At 43.7% G+C, this 15,100-nt stretch overlaps 1 protein-coding gene across 5 annotated transcripts; it reads left to right on the plus strand.

Moving 5' to 3' along the window:
• The first annotated feature begins 223 nt into the window (after nt 1-223).
• LOC143128155 (solute carrier family 12 member 9-like) lies at nt 224-11,544 on the plus strand. 5 transcript variants are annotated; one of them, XM_076289828.1, is made up of 14 exons: nt 224-496; nt 776-910; nt 1,454-1,591; nt 2,731-3,024; nt 3,597-3,704; nt 4,588-4,699; nt 4,984-5,141; nt 5,498-5,580; nt 6,657-6,781; nt 6,941-7,133; nt 7,325-7,499; nt 7,737-7,883; nt 9,134-9,748; nt 9,788-11,544. In XM_076289828.1, exons 1-14 carry the CDS (start codon nt 283-285, stop codon nt 10,036-10,038), a joined length of 2,748 nt encoding a protein of 915 aa, XP_076145943.1. In that variant the 5' UTR covers nt 224-282; the 3' UTR covers nt 10,039-11,544. The 5 variants fall into 5 exon arrangements, with proteins under 5 accessions (XP_076145943.1, XP_076145944.1, XP_076145945.1 ...); XM_076289829.1 differs by having other exon boundaries at nt 9,134-9,736; XM_076289830.1 differs by having other exon boundaries at nt 9,134-9,711; nt 9,793-11,544.
• The last annotated feature ends 3,556 nt before the right edge of the window (nt 11,545-15,100 follow it).

The following is a 15,100-nucleotide window of genomic DNA, read 5'->3' on the forward strand; positions in this document are numbered from 1 at the left end:
TACCATTTCCTAGTAAGGCTAGATGTGAGGCTATGTGTGAGACTGTAATGAATGTTTATATTTTGGTGGTACTGCAATTGCAATTACTCATGGATGCTGCTCTTATCCTCTCTTTCCTAACTGGATGTATCTCTTTTCTCCTTTCTATCTCTTCCTTCTCTCACCTGTGCTTTTTCTATTCATTTCAATTCCACTACCCAATATAGAACACTCACATCCATAAACACACACACACACACAGTTGTAGCATAGACGTGTGTGTATATGTGTGAGTGTATCTGAATGACCATGCCACATGAGAACTCTCCACTGCTGACCTGCGGACTCTCAAGCCTCCTCTCAGGGTTGGGTCAGGATGGACAGGATGAGCCCCTGGACGTGGACAGCAACCTCGGAGACCCTGCCACATCGAGGGCACGCAGCCTGAACACGTTCTTCGGAGTGATCGTGCCCACTGTGCTGTCCATGTTCAGCATTGTGCTCTTCTTGCGGACAGGTGATGATGGTGGTCATGATAATGAGGATTTTAATTGTCATGATGATAATGATTATGATTGTGATATGTAGTGATGCTGACGTTGTGGTGGTCGTGATGGTTATACATTGCAATTGTTATTATGAGTAGGCTACTGTGACCAGAAAGAGCCAAAAAGGCCAAAGAGAGGTCTTGTAATTTTAAATAAACTGATCTTGTCCATGTTGGTTTTCTTTGGTATGTTTTATCCTTGCTTATATGCTGGTGGATTTGTAATGATGATGTAATTTCTTCTCTCAGGCTTCGTGATTGGCCACGCTGGGTTGTTCCATTCTCTCATTATGCTAGGTGTGGCCTATGTAATCATCTCCATGACGATACTGTCCATTTGTGCCATCTCCACCAATGGGGCGATACAAGCCGGCGGGGCTTACTGTATCCTTTTGGCATTGCATTACTCCAACAGATTATGCCTATTCCCTAATGCAGTGGTTTTCAAAGTGGGGGCCCTGAGAGGGTGCCAGGGGGGCCTCAGCAAGTTGGAAGGAAAAATAAAAGCAACAAATAAATACATTTGAAAAATGTAAAATATACCTATTACTATGAGGGTTGTTATACAATGCCATTATAATAATGTGACGCATATCTGAACATTATATTTTCCATGATAATGACTGGGAATAATAGTAGTGATAGCTCTCAAATAGCAGAAAGCCCCAAATACAATTTTTACGCACTGTATGCTACATCGCGAAGTGTTTGTGGCTAAAATAATTTTTAGGATTAGCTTAATGTATTTTTACATTTGCCGTAGTATTGTCGATGGGTTTAATAAGGGGGTCCTTGGCCAGAACCTAGTGGTATTTGGGGGGCCTTGTCTTGGAAAAGTTTGGGAACCCCTGCCCTAATGGACCTATATAGCCTTTTATCTTAACATAAATCCTCACCTTTTACCTTTGTCCTTAACAAAAGAGCCAGTCATGATCAGTCGCTCCTTAGGCCCAGAGTTTGGGGGCAGCATTGGGCTGATGTTCTATCTGGCCAATGTGTGTGGCTGTGGAGTCTATGTGCTAGGACTGGTGGAGGCTATACTGGACTCATATGGACAAGAAGCAGGTAAATAATCATAAAAAGCTAGTAAGCCTTATTGCGAATAACACAAGTCTGCCTGACTAAGGAAATTAGCACCGTAGAGCAAACAAATATAACAATAAACAAAGCCACAGTGAATCACCTAAAGGAACACATGATATGAGCATAAGAGCACATGATGTGCTGCAGCATGTAAATCAGTAGGCCTGTATTCCCTAACTCTATTAAGAGCATTATCACTACTAGACAAGTGATGTTTTTGAGATATGTGCGAGAGGAGAGTTTTAATTGCACGGGAGGGAGTAGCGAACTAGCTCTCTGTTTTGTTTGAACATCAACAGAAGTGACGTATCCCCGCTGTCGCTGATACAACCTTTAAGGTGCGCTGAATCCAACTAGCCCTGTTCCCAAGTGGAAATTTGAGTTTTTTTCAAATAAGCATAAACATGGTTGCCAAAAAGGCGATTTTGGGCACTTTCTTTGGGCGGACGTCATTATACCATGTAAATAAATTAATATTGTTCACATGTGCAAGGATATATATTCTACAAGGATATAAGGCACATTCCATCCAACTTTTGAGTGGAGCTGGCAAAAGAGTCTTAAAGTGACAGTGCACCATTTATAAATGATTTAAACAGCATCAACATCAACAGCATTGATTTGTTTTGCATTTGTATTTTTTTCATAGCCTTTACTTTTGATTTATTGCCCACAGGAGATTTCTGAGATGCACACATGTGAGCAATATTAATTCATTTACATATAATGATGCCCGTCCGAAGAAAGTGTCCAAAATTGCCATTTTGGCAGCCTTTTTGTTTATGCTAATTAGATGGTCAAAAACTCACAATTCTGCTTGGGAGCAGGGCTAGTTGGATTCAGCACATGTTAATTATGATAAAAAGTCCTGTTCACAACTTTTACTAAGAAATGCCTCTAGAGCCATATACAAGGACTTTTTCTTTCTCTGTCTATACAAACATACCAGAGATGTGTAGACTCCAAAGAAATTGCATTTCATCTCTGTCACAAGCTGTTGCCGGAGCTAATCATTCTGTGTCATTATTATATCATAGTATAACTATCTTTACAAAGTAAGAGTTTAATGTAAATAGTAATTTATTAATGACTGTGTGCGTGTGTGTATGTGTGTCCTCTAGGTTCCTCAGCTGCAGTGTTGCCTGGAGGTTACTGGTTTGGTGTGCTTTACTCGTCTGTGGTGTTGTTGGTGTGTATGCTGGTGTGTCTGGTCGGCTCTCACCTGTACACCCGAGCCTCCTTCCTCATTCTTCTGGTTGTCACAGTTACACTGCTGTCCGTCATCATCAGCACCCTGGTACTGGGACCAATCCCCATCAGCCTGAACCACCCAGGGGAGACGCCCAACTCAACGCATGTCTATAACACCAGCTACACAGGCTTCAACCTTACTACACTTAAAAACAACTTGAAACGTGAGTCACTCTCCCACAAACATAAGGCCTTTTTTCCTGTAATTATTGCGGTACGACTGTCCCTTTTAGACAAACCGAGGCAGAATTGGGGCTCGACCTGACCTGACCCCCATATATACAGTATATGAAAACACCAGTGTGACGGTATTTGTACACCCGATGCGTAAGTTTGAGTTAAACATCACTCTACATGCCCGATGTTGTGCTGCACATCACGTTACATTTTACTATTTGGTCCTGCATCCTGGCTCCCCAAAATGGCAGCTTGAATGTGAACACATGCACTGGGGCAGCAATCTGCCACCTCTCTTTTAGACGGCTCTTGTTTTTGTGAATATTGCGCGATTTCTGTATAAAACGGCCTATACACACATATTCTCACCCTGTTGCATAGCTACATAGGGTTCCTCACAGATCGATGAATGCAAAACACACACACATGCACAAACACACACAAACACACACACACACACAGACACACACACACACACACAGGTATACACCATCTACCAATGCATGGTATCAACTTCATAGGTTGTATATCAGTGCATCTCTCTCTCTCTTTTCTTCAGCGGGATACACCCTGGACTACAGCACCAGTACAATAATGACGTTCGCTAGTGTTTTTGCAGTCATGTTTAATGGCTGTACAGGAATCATGGCTGGGGCCAATATGTCAGGTGAGGTACATATTGACCATACACACAGTCTGGTTCCTCCTCTCTTTGTATCTGTCTGTCTGTCTGTTGTTTCTCTCTCTCACTTTCTCTCTCTCTCTCTGGGCCTGGGTTTTTGCACCCACTTCAGGCGTATTTGATTCACAATGTGAACGTAAAAACATGGCGAGGTACAGTATGTACAAACAGGCCACACTGAGGGAAAATCGCAGACTGCTATTTGCGCTTTACCGTGTCATGCATATGCATTCATAGGAGGGTCAGGGGAAAGTGGGACTATCGCGCAAACACAGGGGAGGGGAATGCTAATAGTGATTGATTAGGTATTCCGACATATGTATGAAAACAGCACACGTCTGTTTTGAGGTGAAAACTTGCGCCTGTTAGCTGTTTTCTTCAGTGTACTTTTTCAAAAGCAACCTTAACTTTTGTTTGCCTTTATAATATCGTATTTTCACTTTCACGACATACACTTCTCAATCTGCTAGACTAGGGTATTAAGTCATTAAGTCATTAAGAAGTACTAGGCCTACTCTGTATGTCGCTGCTCGTTGACATCTTATTATCATAAAAGCTAAACTTTTGATTATTTTAAATGTAGCAATTGGTTAACTCTATTCAACTGCGCTTGTGGTTCAGCTGTGGGCACGTAATTAGCGCTGTAGAGGGGGCGGGGACGGGAGGTGATGAGTGCTGTTTACGTAATGAAGTGACAGCTTAGTAAATTCCACGCAATATGGCAAAGCTCAGCGTTCGCTTTCTGCGCATAGAAAAACTCAGTATTAGTGCTTTCTCTGTACATCCGGCCCTCTGTGGGTGTCTATCTCTCTCTCTCTCTCTCTCTCTCTCTCTCTCTCTCTCTGACACGCTTCCTATTGAAACACAGGGGAGCTGAAGAACCCCAGTGTGTCAATCCCAAAGGGCACCATCATCGCAGTGGCTTACACCTTCATTGTCTATCTCCTCTTCTTCCTTCTTGTCAGCTCCACCTGTGACAGGTACACACACACACACACACACACACACACACACACACACACACACAATTCTCCTCTTCTTTTGTTAGTTTTCTACAGTCTTGTTTTCTTTGAACTTACAACTTACTTACTTCAGATTTTTGTATATTTGTTCGAAAGTATGTGGCCTTAGTTTGCCAATTCAATTTGTCCTCATGGCATTCTGGTTGCCACGTGCTAACTCTTGGCAATTTTGGAAAAATGCTCCATTGCTTAATTAATGTTCCGTTTCACCCATATTCAATTACTGTGGGGTTTTGTCCCAGAGTGCTACTGGTTCAGGACTATGGGTTCCTGCGGCGGGTCAACGTCTGGCCTCCATTTGTCACCCTGGGAATCTATTGCTCCGCCCTCTCAGCAGCTATGAGCACACTGATTGGAGCATCCCGCATACTTCACGCCCTTGCACTCGACCAGCTGTTTGGTAAGAGCATAATGCTCCCCTGTTGTATTTTGGTCTGTGTGAATTCATGTATGTAGATAATGTAGGGGCAATGTAGGGCAGGACTTTTACTTTCTGAAGACGGAGTTTTACATCTCTGGTTATCATAGTCTCCAGTGATATATGTAAAAAGTGGTTTGCGTGGAGATGTGCAGTTTGTGCCCTCGTTGCATAGCGGCCGCACAGACAAGACACTGAAGACTGTAATGGACCTTTAAGTACTTGCAGATGTGGAATGTTTAAGACTAGCCTAATACAGTGTGTGTGTGTGTGTGTGTGTGTGTGTGTGTGTGTGTGTGTGTGTGTGTACGTGTACGTGTACGTCTATGTGTGTCCAGGCCGGCTCCTGGCTCCTGCCTCCATTACCACTCAGGCAGGTAATCCATGGGTTGCTGTTCTCTATACCTGGGCTCTTGTGCAGGTAACTGACAATGTCTAACTCTCTCAAATAACAATCGCCTAACAGTGACATAATGTAACAGACTTTAGACAGAAAACAGACAGTAAAGTTAGACAGAAATTGGCAGATTTGCAAGATTCGCGTTTTGCGGTTCAATAAATCATAGGAGAAACAATAGAGAGCTCTATCTAACCGTAGTAAGGTAGACAACAAGCGACAACCCGGTTTTCATCCGAAAGAACCGTGTACATTATGTGGATGAATAAAACGCATCCCTGTGAGCATTCGGCTGTCAGCCGAGCGTCTAGGGACCATTTACAAAGTGCAAACCAGAAAGTGGATACAAAATAGGATGAGTCCATTTTTTCCATAATTAGCTGGTGTAGTATGTTACTAGTGAGGCCCTAGATGTGTGTTGTGATTTTGGAAGCAGTAGTCTCAATAACAGTGAAGTTATTGAATTTTTCCCCCATAAAAAATATATTATAAATAGGGCAAGTAATTATTTTCCCTAATTAGCAGGTGTAGTATGTTGCTAGTGAGGCCCTAGATGTGTGTTGTGATTTTGGAAGGAGTAGGCTCACTAACAGTGAAGCTATTTCAACTTATTTGTATCCACTTTCGGTTTTGCACTTTGTAGACAGTCCCTAGACGCTCGGCTGAAAGCAGAATGGGGAGAAGAGGGATGGATTTTATTTATCCACATACAGTATGTACGTTGTAGCTTGTTTTCTACCTTACTACGGTTAGATAGAGCTCTCTATTGTGCTATGAAAACGTTTCTCCTATGATTTATTGAACCGCAAAAACGCGAATCTTGTGAATCTGCCAATTTCTGTCTAACTTTACCGAAGTATGAAACTGTAACACATGCTTAATTTCGTCGGTTGTTTTTTTTTTTTTTTTTTTGGTTTCGTTGGTTGGTAATTTTGTTGGTTGTTTGTCTGTATGTTTTCTAACCGTCTATGAGTATTAAGTACTTGCAGTAAAGCACTTTCATAAATACTTAAATACACACTTTCTGTGTGTATTTGTATTTGATTATGTGTGTGTGTGTGTGTGTGTGTGTGTGTGTGTGTGTGTGTGTGTGTGTGTAGTGTGTAGTGTTTGCAGGTCAGCTGAACTCCATCACCAGTCTGGTAACTGTGTTCTACCTCCTAGCCTATGCTGCAGTTGACTTGGCTTGCCTTGCCCTGGAGTGGGCATCTGCTCCCAACTTCAGGTGTGTGTGTTTGGGTGTGGTGGGAGAGGTTCTGCATATCTGCATTGATACAAGATTGACTTATAGGTCTGTTAATGGATTTTTGCCATAATGTGGTTGTATATTTCTAATAGGGTGCTAATCTTTCTAAGAGCCATTCTCTCCATTTCGTTTTTGCAGGCCCACATTCCAGTTCTTTTCCTGGCATTCCTGCCTCCTGGGGATTGTGGGTAGTGTAGTCATGATGTTTGTCATTGAGCCTCTGTTCTCCTCAGCCAGCATAGCTCTTCTTCTGCTGCTGCTCCTCTTCATTCACTACAGATCAGCCACCAGCAGCTGGGGATACATCAGCCAGGCGCTCATCTTCCACCAGGTAAACTTTCACACACACACACACACACACACACACACAAACACAGACACAAAAACATACACGTATGCACACAGGTAGAAGTATGTACTATGTAGTATGCAATGAACTCTTGAAGACAAATTCCTCTAACCAAATGTGTGTATGACAGTGTTGGCAATGTTTTGTATGTGTATGTGTATGTACATGCACAGGTGCGTAAGTACCTCCTGATGTTGGATGTGCGGAAGGAACATGTAAAGTTTTGGCGGCCCCAGGTATTGCTGATGGTGTCCAACCCACGGTCCTCCTGTCAGCTCATCTCATTCGTCAACCAGCTCAAGAAAGGCGGACTGTTTGTACTGGGGCATGTGCATCTGGGGGATCTGGGTAATGTATATTCTTAAATTCTGCCTTTGACTTTGATTGGTGTTTTTTTATTTTCAAACACAGTGTCATATTGTGGAAAGGTCTTTCTACTGTACTGTACTGCCCTCTTTTTGTGTTTTTTGTTTATCTCTCTCTCTCTCCCTCTGTCGCATGCGCAGTCTTTCCAGTTCAATTAAAGTCCAATTTAAAGTCCAAATTGCTAGACTAACATACTCTCTGTGTGTCTCTCTCTTGTAGACTCCATGACCGCAGACCCTGTGCAGGCCCAGTATCAGCACTGGCTGAGTCTGGTGGACCTGCTGGAGGTGAAGGCCTTTGTGGACCTCACACTCTCTTCATCTGTCCGGCAGGGTACACAGCACCTGCTTCGCATTACAGGCCTGGGTGAGACCTCACACACATACACATGCACGCACATGTACACGCTGATGGGAAATTGTGATACCACAGATGAATGAGGACCCAGTTCAGGCAATGGTAGAAAAAATCAGGAAGAAGTTTTATTTCCAGTGATCCACACTGAAGAATGCTATTAAAATTGTTTCCTTAATTCCAAATGGAGACACAGTTGACCTAGTAGATTCCAGTGTAGTTAAGAGCAGGTAAAAACTTGAGGCTGGCTTGCGAAAGAATAGTTCTTTATTCTGGATGTAACAACAGAGTTCTGGTAACCCTGTTGTACGCACAGCACAGCACAGTGTTGCAAGGTGAAGCCAAGGTAAGAAACCTGAAGCAAAGATCTGGGAAACTCCTGGATAATTATAATACCAGAATATACATTCACGTCTGGGTTCAAATTGGAGGGGGGGGGAAACAGACAGTGATATAGCCTTATTCAATTAAGACGTCTTGTGGGGGAACAATTAGTTAGGTACACCATTTGCTATTGTAAGGTGACAACATTCTGTGTGCTTAAATTAACCTCCTGTCCCCGCAGTTTCTGCAGTATTAAACAAAGAACCAAAAGAATGACATACAGAAAACCACTAAAATCTAACAACACCAAGGGAGAGACAGCATGCTTTCACATAATGATCCACCTGCTGCTCTAGCTAAACAAGCAAATAGTCAGGGTTTAAGTGTCCATCCAGGTTACTAAGTGATGCAGTTGGTCATCCCAGCTTATGTGGACCACACTGAATCGGCAAAAAACATCATATTCCCCCTTATCCCTAAAGACACAGCCACACAAAGCTATACTCAGGAATTGTACAGGAACATAATGAAATAAAAACATGTCATATGTGGGAAAACAGATATACACATAACACATAATTCTGACTGTAAACATAAAGACACTCAATATGAAACCTAAATAAGAAAGATAAAAATAATAAGACATGAATTCTGATTTCAGTACTCTCAACATGCGTACACGCAGACACACTTACACACACACCCACACACACATACATGTTCTATTCACCAGATTTGTATTGTACATTAAGCTGTCTTGATCATCTAGCAGGAGCCTGTCATGGTAAATATTAGATCAGAGAATGTAATCAGTTTCTGTGTTAAGTCGAGACTTTTCATGTATCACACACACAAAAGTCACACATTTTAAGGTCACAATCTAATGACTTAATGAGCCTTTTTTCTTCCACTGTGGTCTGTTGTTCCTTTGTTTACAGGTGGTATGAAGCCCAATACACTTATCCTGGGTTTCTATGACAACTGCGTCCCTGATGACTACTTCCTGCAGGACCCGGTGTTCTATGGCGGTGCGAGCACTCTCAACGTGGACCTGCCCTCGCTGCAGGCCCACTTCCCGCCCGTACGCAATCACGAGTCACCGTGGCGCCTGGGCCCTGAGGAGTACGTTGGCATGGTGCGAGATGCCATCAAGATGGGCAAGAACGTATGCCTGGCGCGCTACTTCCACCAGCTGCAGCCACTGGGTGGCGCCGGCGTTACGCAGCTGATCGACGTGTGGCCGCTGAACCTGCTGCGGCCCGAGAGCGGCGGCTTCGTGGACGTCTGCAGCCTGTTCCTGCTGCAGCTGGCCTGCGTGCTCAACATGGCCGCCGCCTGGCGCCACGCCCGCATGCGCATCTTCCTGTGCGTGGAGGCCGACTCGCAGGGCGAGGGCGCCTGGCCCGGGGCCGGCTGGCTGCAGAAGGAGGCCGAGCTGCGGGAGCTGCTGCAGAAGCTGCGCATCCGCGCCTCCATCCAAGTAGTGATGTGGGAGGTGGGGACCACAGAGACGGCGGTGATGGAGGAGGGGGGCGGCAGTAGTAGCCGTCGCCGTGCGGCCACGCCGGGCGGAGGGGACGTCGGGGGAGGAGGGGAGGACGGCGAGAGTGGCGGCTGGGCCCGGACGGCGCCGCACGTCTCGCCGGACTTCCTGCTCTCGGTCAATGACATGCTGCGGGAGAACAGCGCCCAGGCCGACGTGCGCTTCCTCTACCTGCCGCGTCCGCCGGCGCCCGCTGACCAGTCGCACACCTACCTGGCCCAGCTGGAGGCAGTGACACACGAGCTGGGTCCCACCCTCCTAGTCCATGGCCTTACGCCTGTTACATGCACTGAGCTCTGAGTGAGAGAGTGAGAGAGGAAGGAAGGGATGTATGGAGAGAGAAAAGGGAAAGAGTGGAAGGCTATGCATGAATGGATATGGTATAAGAATGATGTGTGTGTGTGTGTGGGTGGGGGGGTGGTTAATGTACCGTGCGTATGTGTTATGTAGGGCATGTGTACGGTTGTGTTTGTATGTACGCGCAGAATGTGTCAGGAAGGGCATGGGTATGGCTGTTTTGCACTAATTACACTAATCAGGACTAATCCAGGAAAGAGAGAGAGTGCTAAGTGCTGCAGATGAAAAGCAAAAATACAACCTCTCCCTTTCTCCTTCTCATTAGCATACCTCCTGTCCTTTCTGCCGCTCGCTTCCGTGCCTGTCTGCCATTCCCCTCTCTCACACATACAGGATCTCTCCCTCACCTCTCTCTCTGGATGGATTACCAGAACCATCTCACAGCACAAAACAGAACTTCTGAACCTCACTCATTTTAATTGTGCCTCTGTTCTGCTCCAAAGTGCACCATTATGTCTTAACCCATGTACTCTATCATGTAGAACCTCCATCTGTACATACCCCTATATTGCACTCATAATCTGTTTTTTATCAGTACTCTGTAGGCTGTCACACCATTCCCTCCTGTAATCATTATCCTTCATTAATAATCGCTTCCTCTGATCTATCTGTTGTTTTTTCTCTCTTTTAACAAATTTACGTATGATCTCCAGTCCTTATCTCAGTCATATATTTTTATCACAGACCTTAAGTCACCATTCATAACCACCTCCTGTGTGTGAACCACTGGTCTTTTAGTCTCTTGTTTGGTCATAACATCCTCCTGTATACTCTGTAAATAATTCTTGTGTTCGATCTTCTGCTGATAGCACTATGCTTTCTGTGTCACTCTTGCTTCTGGGCTCTGTAAGCCAAACACAGGCAGAGAAATGCTGCTATTCTCCCTACTGACTCATCACTCAGCGGCATGCCATTATGACATCAAACTGTAGAGGACATTTTTTAACACTGACAAAGGAGTTGGCGCAACACTCATGGTACGTGATGTGGATGGACAAAGTAGAGCTGACCATATTTTGACTGCTACTCTTTGAAGCCTTGCTTAGACATTCAGACCTCATTACAAAGCCTACTCCAGGACTGTAACCATAGAAACATAGCGATTGCACTAATGGCTGTTTCTCCTCTCTCTAGCTCTTGCTCTCTCATTCTCTTAGATGCTTAGATGAGTGTATTCATTGATTTACCCTATTTTTGGGATAAATAGGACTAATGAGAGGCAGATTGGACAGACAGACAGAGTGCAAAAGTCAAGGTGATCTGCACATATGAGGAGAAAAGACAATCTACTAAATGTATTCATTTATAAGCCTAATTTATTTGAATGTGTTTGCTGAGGAATCTGAGTGCATCCATTCCACAATGACTTCCATCCATGGCTCAGACTCCTTGAACTTCAGTGTCTAGCTTCGGTAGGATAAGGTCAAAGTTTATGGATGGTATCTAACAAGCAGGGGTTTATGTTGATGCACACCAGGGTTTGTGTAACAGGCCTGTTTGTTTAGCATGCCCTTTTTAATAAATAATTATTTTTAAAAGCATACAGAGGTGTTGAACTCCACCTTGGACAGTTATTTTGAAAACAGACGGGGCCAAAGTCAAATGGAAATAATCACACTTTATTACACAAATTGTTTAAGGCAAAATTACTTGCAAACTCAAATCAATCACATATTTAGTTATCAAATTCATCACATATTTGATGAACAATATATAATTAGAACATTAACGTACACTGAATTATTACCCTCCAGTCAAACCAGTCCACATTTGGATTCCGTCACCACGGTCTCCATACATTAATGCCACCTAGTTCAGGTTTATGTTCTGTTTTCATCACTGAAGGCACCGCTCGTGAAATTGCTTTTGCTGTTGTACTGTCTTCGGAGCGCACTCGTGGCAGCAAACCCTGGGAACACGCGGGGTTCAACGCGGAACAGAGAGGTCCCTCTGCTACCCCTGCCGTACAAAGTGTTGGTAAAAGCCACTTGGAGTTTAACTGTTGGTCAACATTTAAATTGTCAATTGTCCCGGTATTTGTAACAGAAAGCTTTTGTCGTACAGGTTGGAGAAAGGCAGATCTCCATTGATGTGCGCCGGAAATACTCAGGAAACGCGAGACCTCTCGTGTGCAATCGATGTAACCAGAGTAGAATCGGCTCCATAGTGTAGCATCTGTGTATTGGGAAATAAATCCGTGTCATATGATTTATGGAGTTCTCAACTTCTATGGCATAGCCTACAATAGCACAAATCTGGTTGTATATGTCCTACAGAAGCCAAGTTATTTAAGCTTACACATTATTGTGCAGGGAGGAACCGTATTGTAGGCCTACCTGTATTTTGAGAGGTAATGGACTTAAGGTGACGAACAGTCATTTCGAGAATATCTGCTTTTTCCAACCTTGAACGTCGACAAGTCTGCAAAAGTCCCGTTGTAAATAAATCAGTCGTCACATAAACACCTCTAACTCAGAATTCAAAAATAGTGTACAGAACATGACTTATACAGCTACCTGTGTTATACGGGCCCGCGCAAGCAAAACGTGCAATTGTGCAAGACACGCATTGATGCGCGCGCGACGGCGGCGCTCCATCAACGGCTTGGATGACTGAAACAAAAAGGAGAGCAAGAATTAACACCGAAAACATCAACAGTGAATTGAAATCACCGAAACCAAATGTTCAGACACGAGTTCCAGTGTTCCAATTCCTGCGTGTGAGTGAGTGCGCGGTAAGCGTCGAACATACCACCACATACCTTTCGATGCGCACGCTGCTTTTGCTGTGCCTTCAGTGACACTGGTGAACTCATGTTTTCTCTTCAACGTGCTTCCAAGGTCTATAGCCTTACAAGCGTTCACGCTTTGTAATCTTGCCAAATGTATACGCCTCTCTGCAAGGAACTCACAGTATCTTCACCCAATGTAACACAATCGACTGCAAAAGCCCTATCACTGATATAAAACGATGGGATTGGCCCAAGTCTGTCAGGATGTCCAAAATGGTTATGATCTCTTCTAAATATAAATAAAACCCAAACAAAATCACACTCTCAGATGTGTAGCTACAGGTGTGTGAGCAGGCAGTGAGAGGCCGAGCACACTGCTGGTGAATTTATACTGCAGAGGCAGATGGAGACAATACAGGCTCAAGGGTTACACAGACAGACAAGATGAAGAAACAGAGGAAGAGGATGACGGAGGGGAGAAGCTTTAAGTCACTATATCGGGTTTGTGTGTGTGTGTGTGTGTGTATTGAGCGTTAAAGATCTGTTTAATTCATAAGTCTGAAGTGTCACTTACAGCCCCCCCCTTCCTATTGAGGGATTAGGGTTTGTGCCAAAAAGATTCCTATGCCGTCCATCAACACTGATTGACAGCTGAGGAGGTGGTGAGAGCATGCACAGCTCTGATACCCATCTATTTGTTATTTCCCTATAAATTACATACTGCAAAAGGGTGATAGGGGGCTATAATTGTCTTCTCGCTACACTCATGGCAGTCTGCTTTACCATTTACTTATCTAACATGAAGACCTTTCAGAGACGTTTACTGTTCAAGATAAAGTAACAGTATGAAAACACCAAACCTCTAAGCATGCTTGGAGAGAATGCAGGTCATCGTAAATGTTCCATTTCAGTGTGTGTGGTGTGATGAACCTTTCTGGGTTATTTGAAAACCTCCTGCATGTGTGTACGATGTTTTGCATTGGGAAACTGCAGCAGGGAACACACACATTCACACATGCGAGCCCACACACATAGGAGGCGTATAAAACATGGCAGACAGCAGAAGGGTGGGAGAGCGCACACACACACACAGAAAGGGAACATATTCCTATGTCCTATGCAATGTTTTATTCTTTTATTTAGTTGTGTCGTTTTCTCTCTTGCACCGGCCTTCAGGTCCACGCCCCTCTTTTTTTCTCCCCACCGCTGTTGTCCTGGAGAGTCTGGCAAAAAAAGAACAACACTTGTCCCTTCTGCCTCTGACATGGCGCTAATCCCCCCAACCCGGAACACACACACACACGCATGTTTGTCCAAACATAAGCCACACACAGACATTTTTGCTCCTGTTTCTCTCTGAAACTCACAAAATAAATACACATGCAAATATACATGTTAGATACAAACTCTAAATACTAAAGTAAAAAGTAAAAAAAGAGATATATAAAGTTAAAAAAATTAAGATACATGGGGCAACTTTCTGGGCAATGCTGCTGAGTAACGACATAACTGGTTCCAATGTTCTGATTGGATGACCAAGACAATTGCCAATTTGTATGATTAAAGTACTCCTGAAAAAATGATATCATATATCAATGCGAATGTACCCAAACAAAAATACTCTTGAAGGAAAATTGTCCATTGGTCAAAAAGTTGCCCCATGTATCATTCGCTTTTGAAATGATTTGGAACACTATATTAAATGTTTACCATGTTATTATTAACAAATTTACTTTAGAAATGTAATTTAATTTAGAAATATTTAGATACACATTATTCCTCGATCCTTTCTGTGTACTTGTTAGAGTAAGTGAAGAATGGGGTGAGGGAGAGAGGAGGAACACTGACAAGATGGGAATCAGGGGGATGTTTGACATGAATGTGTGTGTGTGTGTGTGTGTGTGTGTGTGTGTGTGTGTGTGTGTGTGTGTGTGTGTGCGTGCGTGCACGTTGGGCTACCGGGAGGTGGGATGCTCGGATTAGTGGTCTATTGAGACAGGAGTGAGGAGGGGGCTCAGTGTGTGACACGCCCTTCCCAGATTAGTGTTTTTTGTGACCTCATTCATGTGGAAATCTAGAGACATGAGTCCAGCATACTGACACACTAATACAGATGGATGTGACACGAATTTCTGTGATTTTTTCCTCTAAATAATAATACAATTCATACAAAAACAGGCCTTAAGTGTAAACCATCCAGTGTTGTATCTTTTTTCAATTTAATCATCAATGTGGTCAATTATTTTGATTAGTGCATATCACTCTTCACTAGTA

Source organism: Alosa pseudoharengus, unplaced genomic scaffold (genome assembly GCF_046254945.1).
Source record: "Alosa pseudoharengus isolate Yale_2024_CS ecotype anadromous, Long Island Sound unplaced genomic scaffold, YU_APseudo_1.1 YU_APseudo_1.1_scf_17, whole genome shotgun sequence".
NCBI lineage: Eukaryota > Metazoa > Chordata > Actinopteri > Clupeiformes > Clupeidae > Alosa > Alosa pseudoharengus.

Coding starts and splice junctions, on each gene's coding strand:
- LOC143128155 (XM_076289826.1), top strand. CDS start 283: ATGACCATGCCACATGAGAACTCTCCACTGCTGACCTGCGGACTCTCA. Junction 3,705..4,587: donor GGCTGGGGCCAATATGTCAG/GTGAGGTACATA, acceptor ATTGAAACACAG/GGGAGCTGAAGAACCCCAGT. Junction 5,142..5,497: donor TGCACTCGACCAGCTGTTTG/GTAAGAGCATAA, acceptor ATGTGTGTCCAG/GCCGGCTCCTGGCTCCTGCC.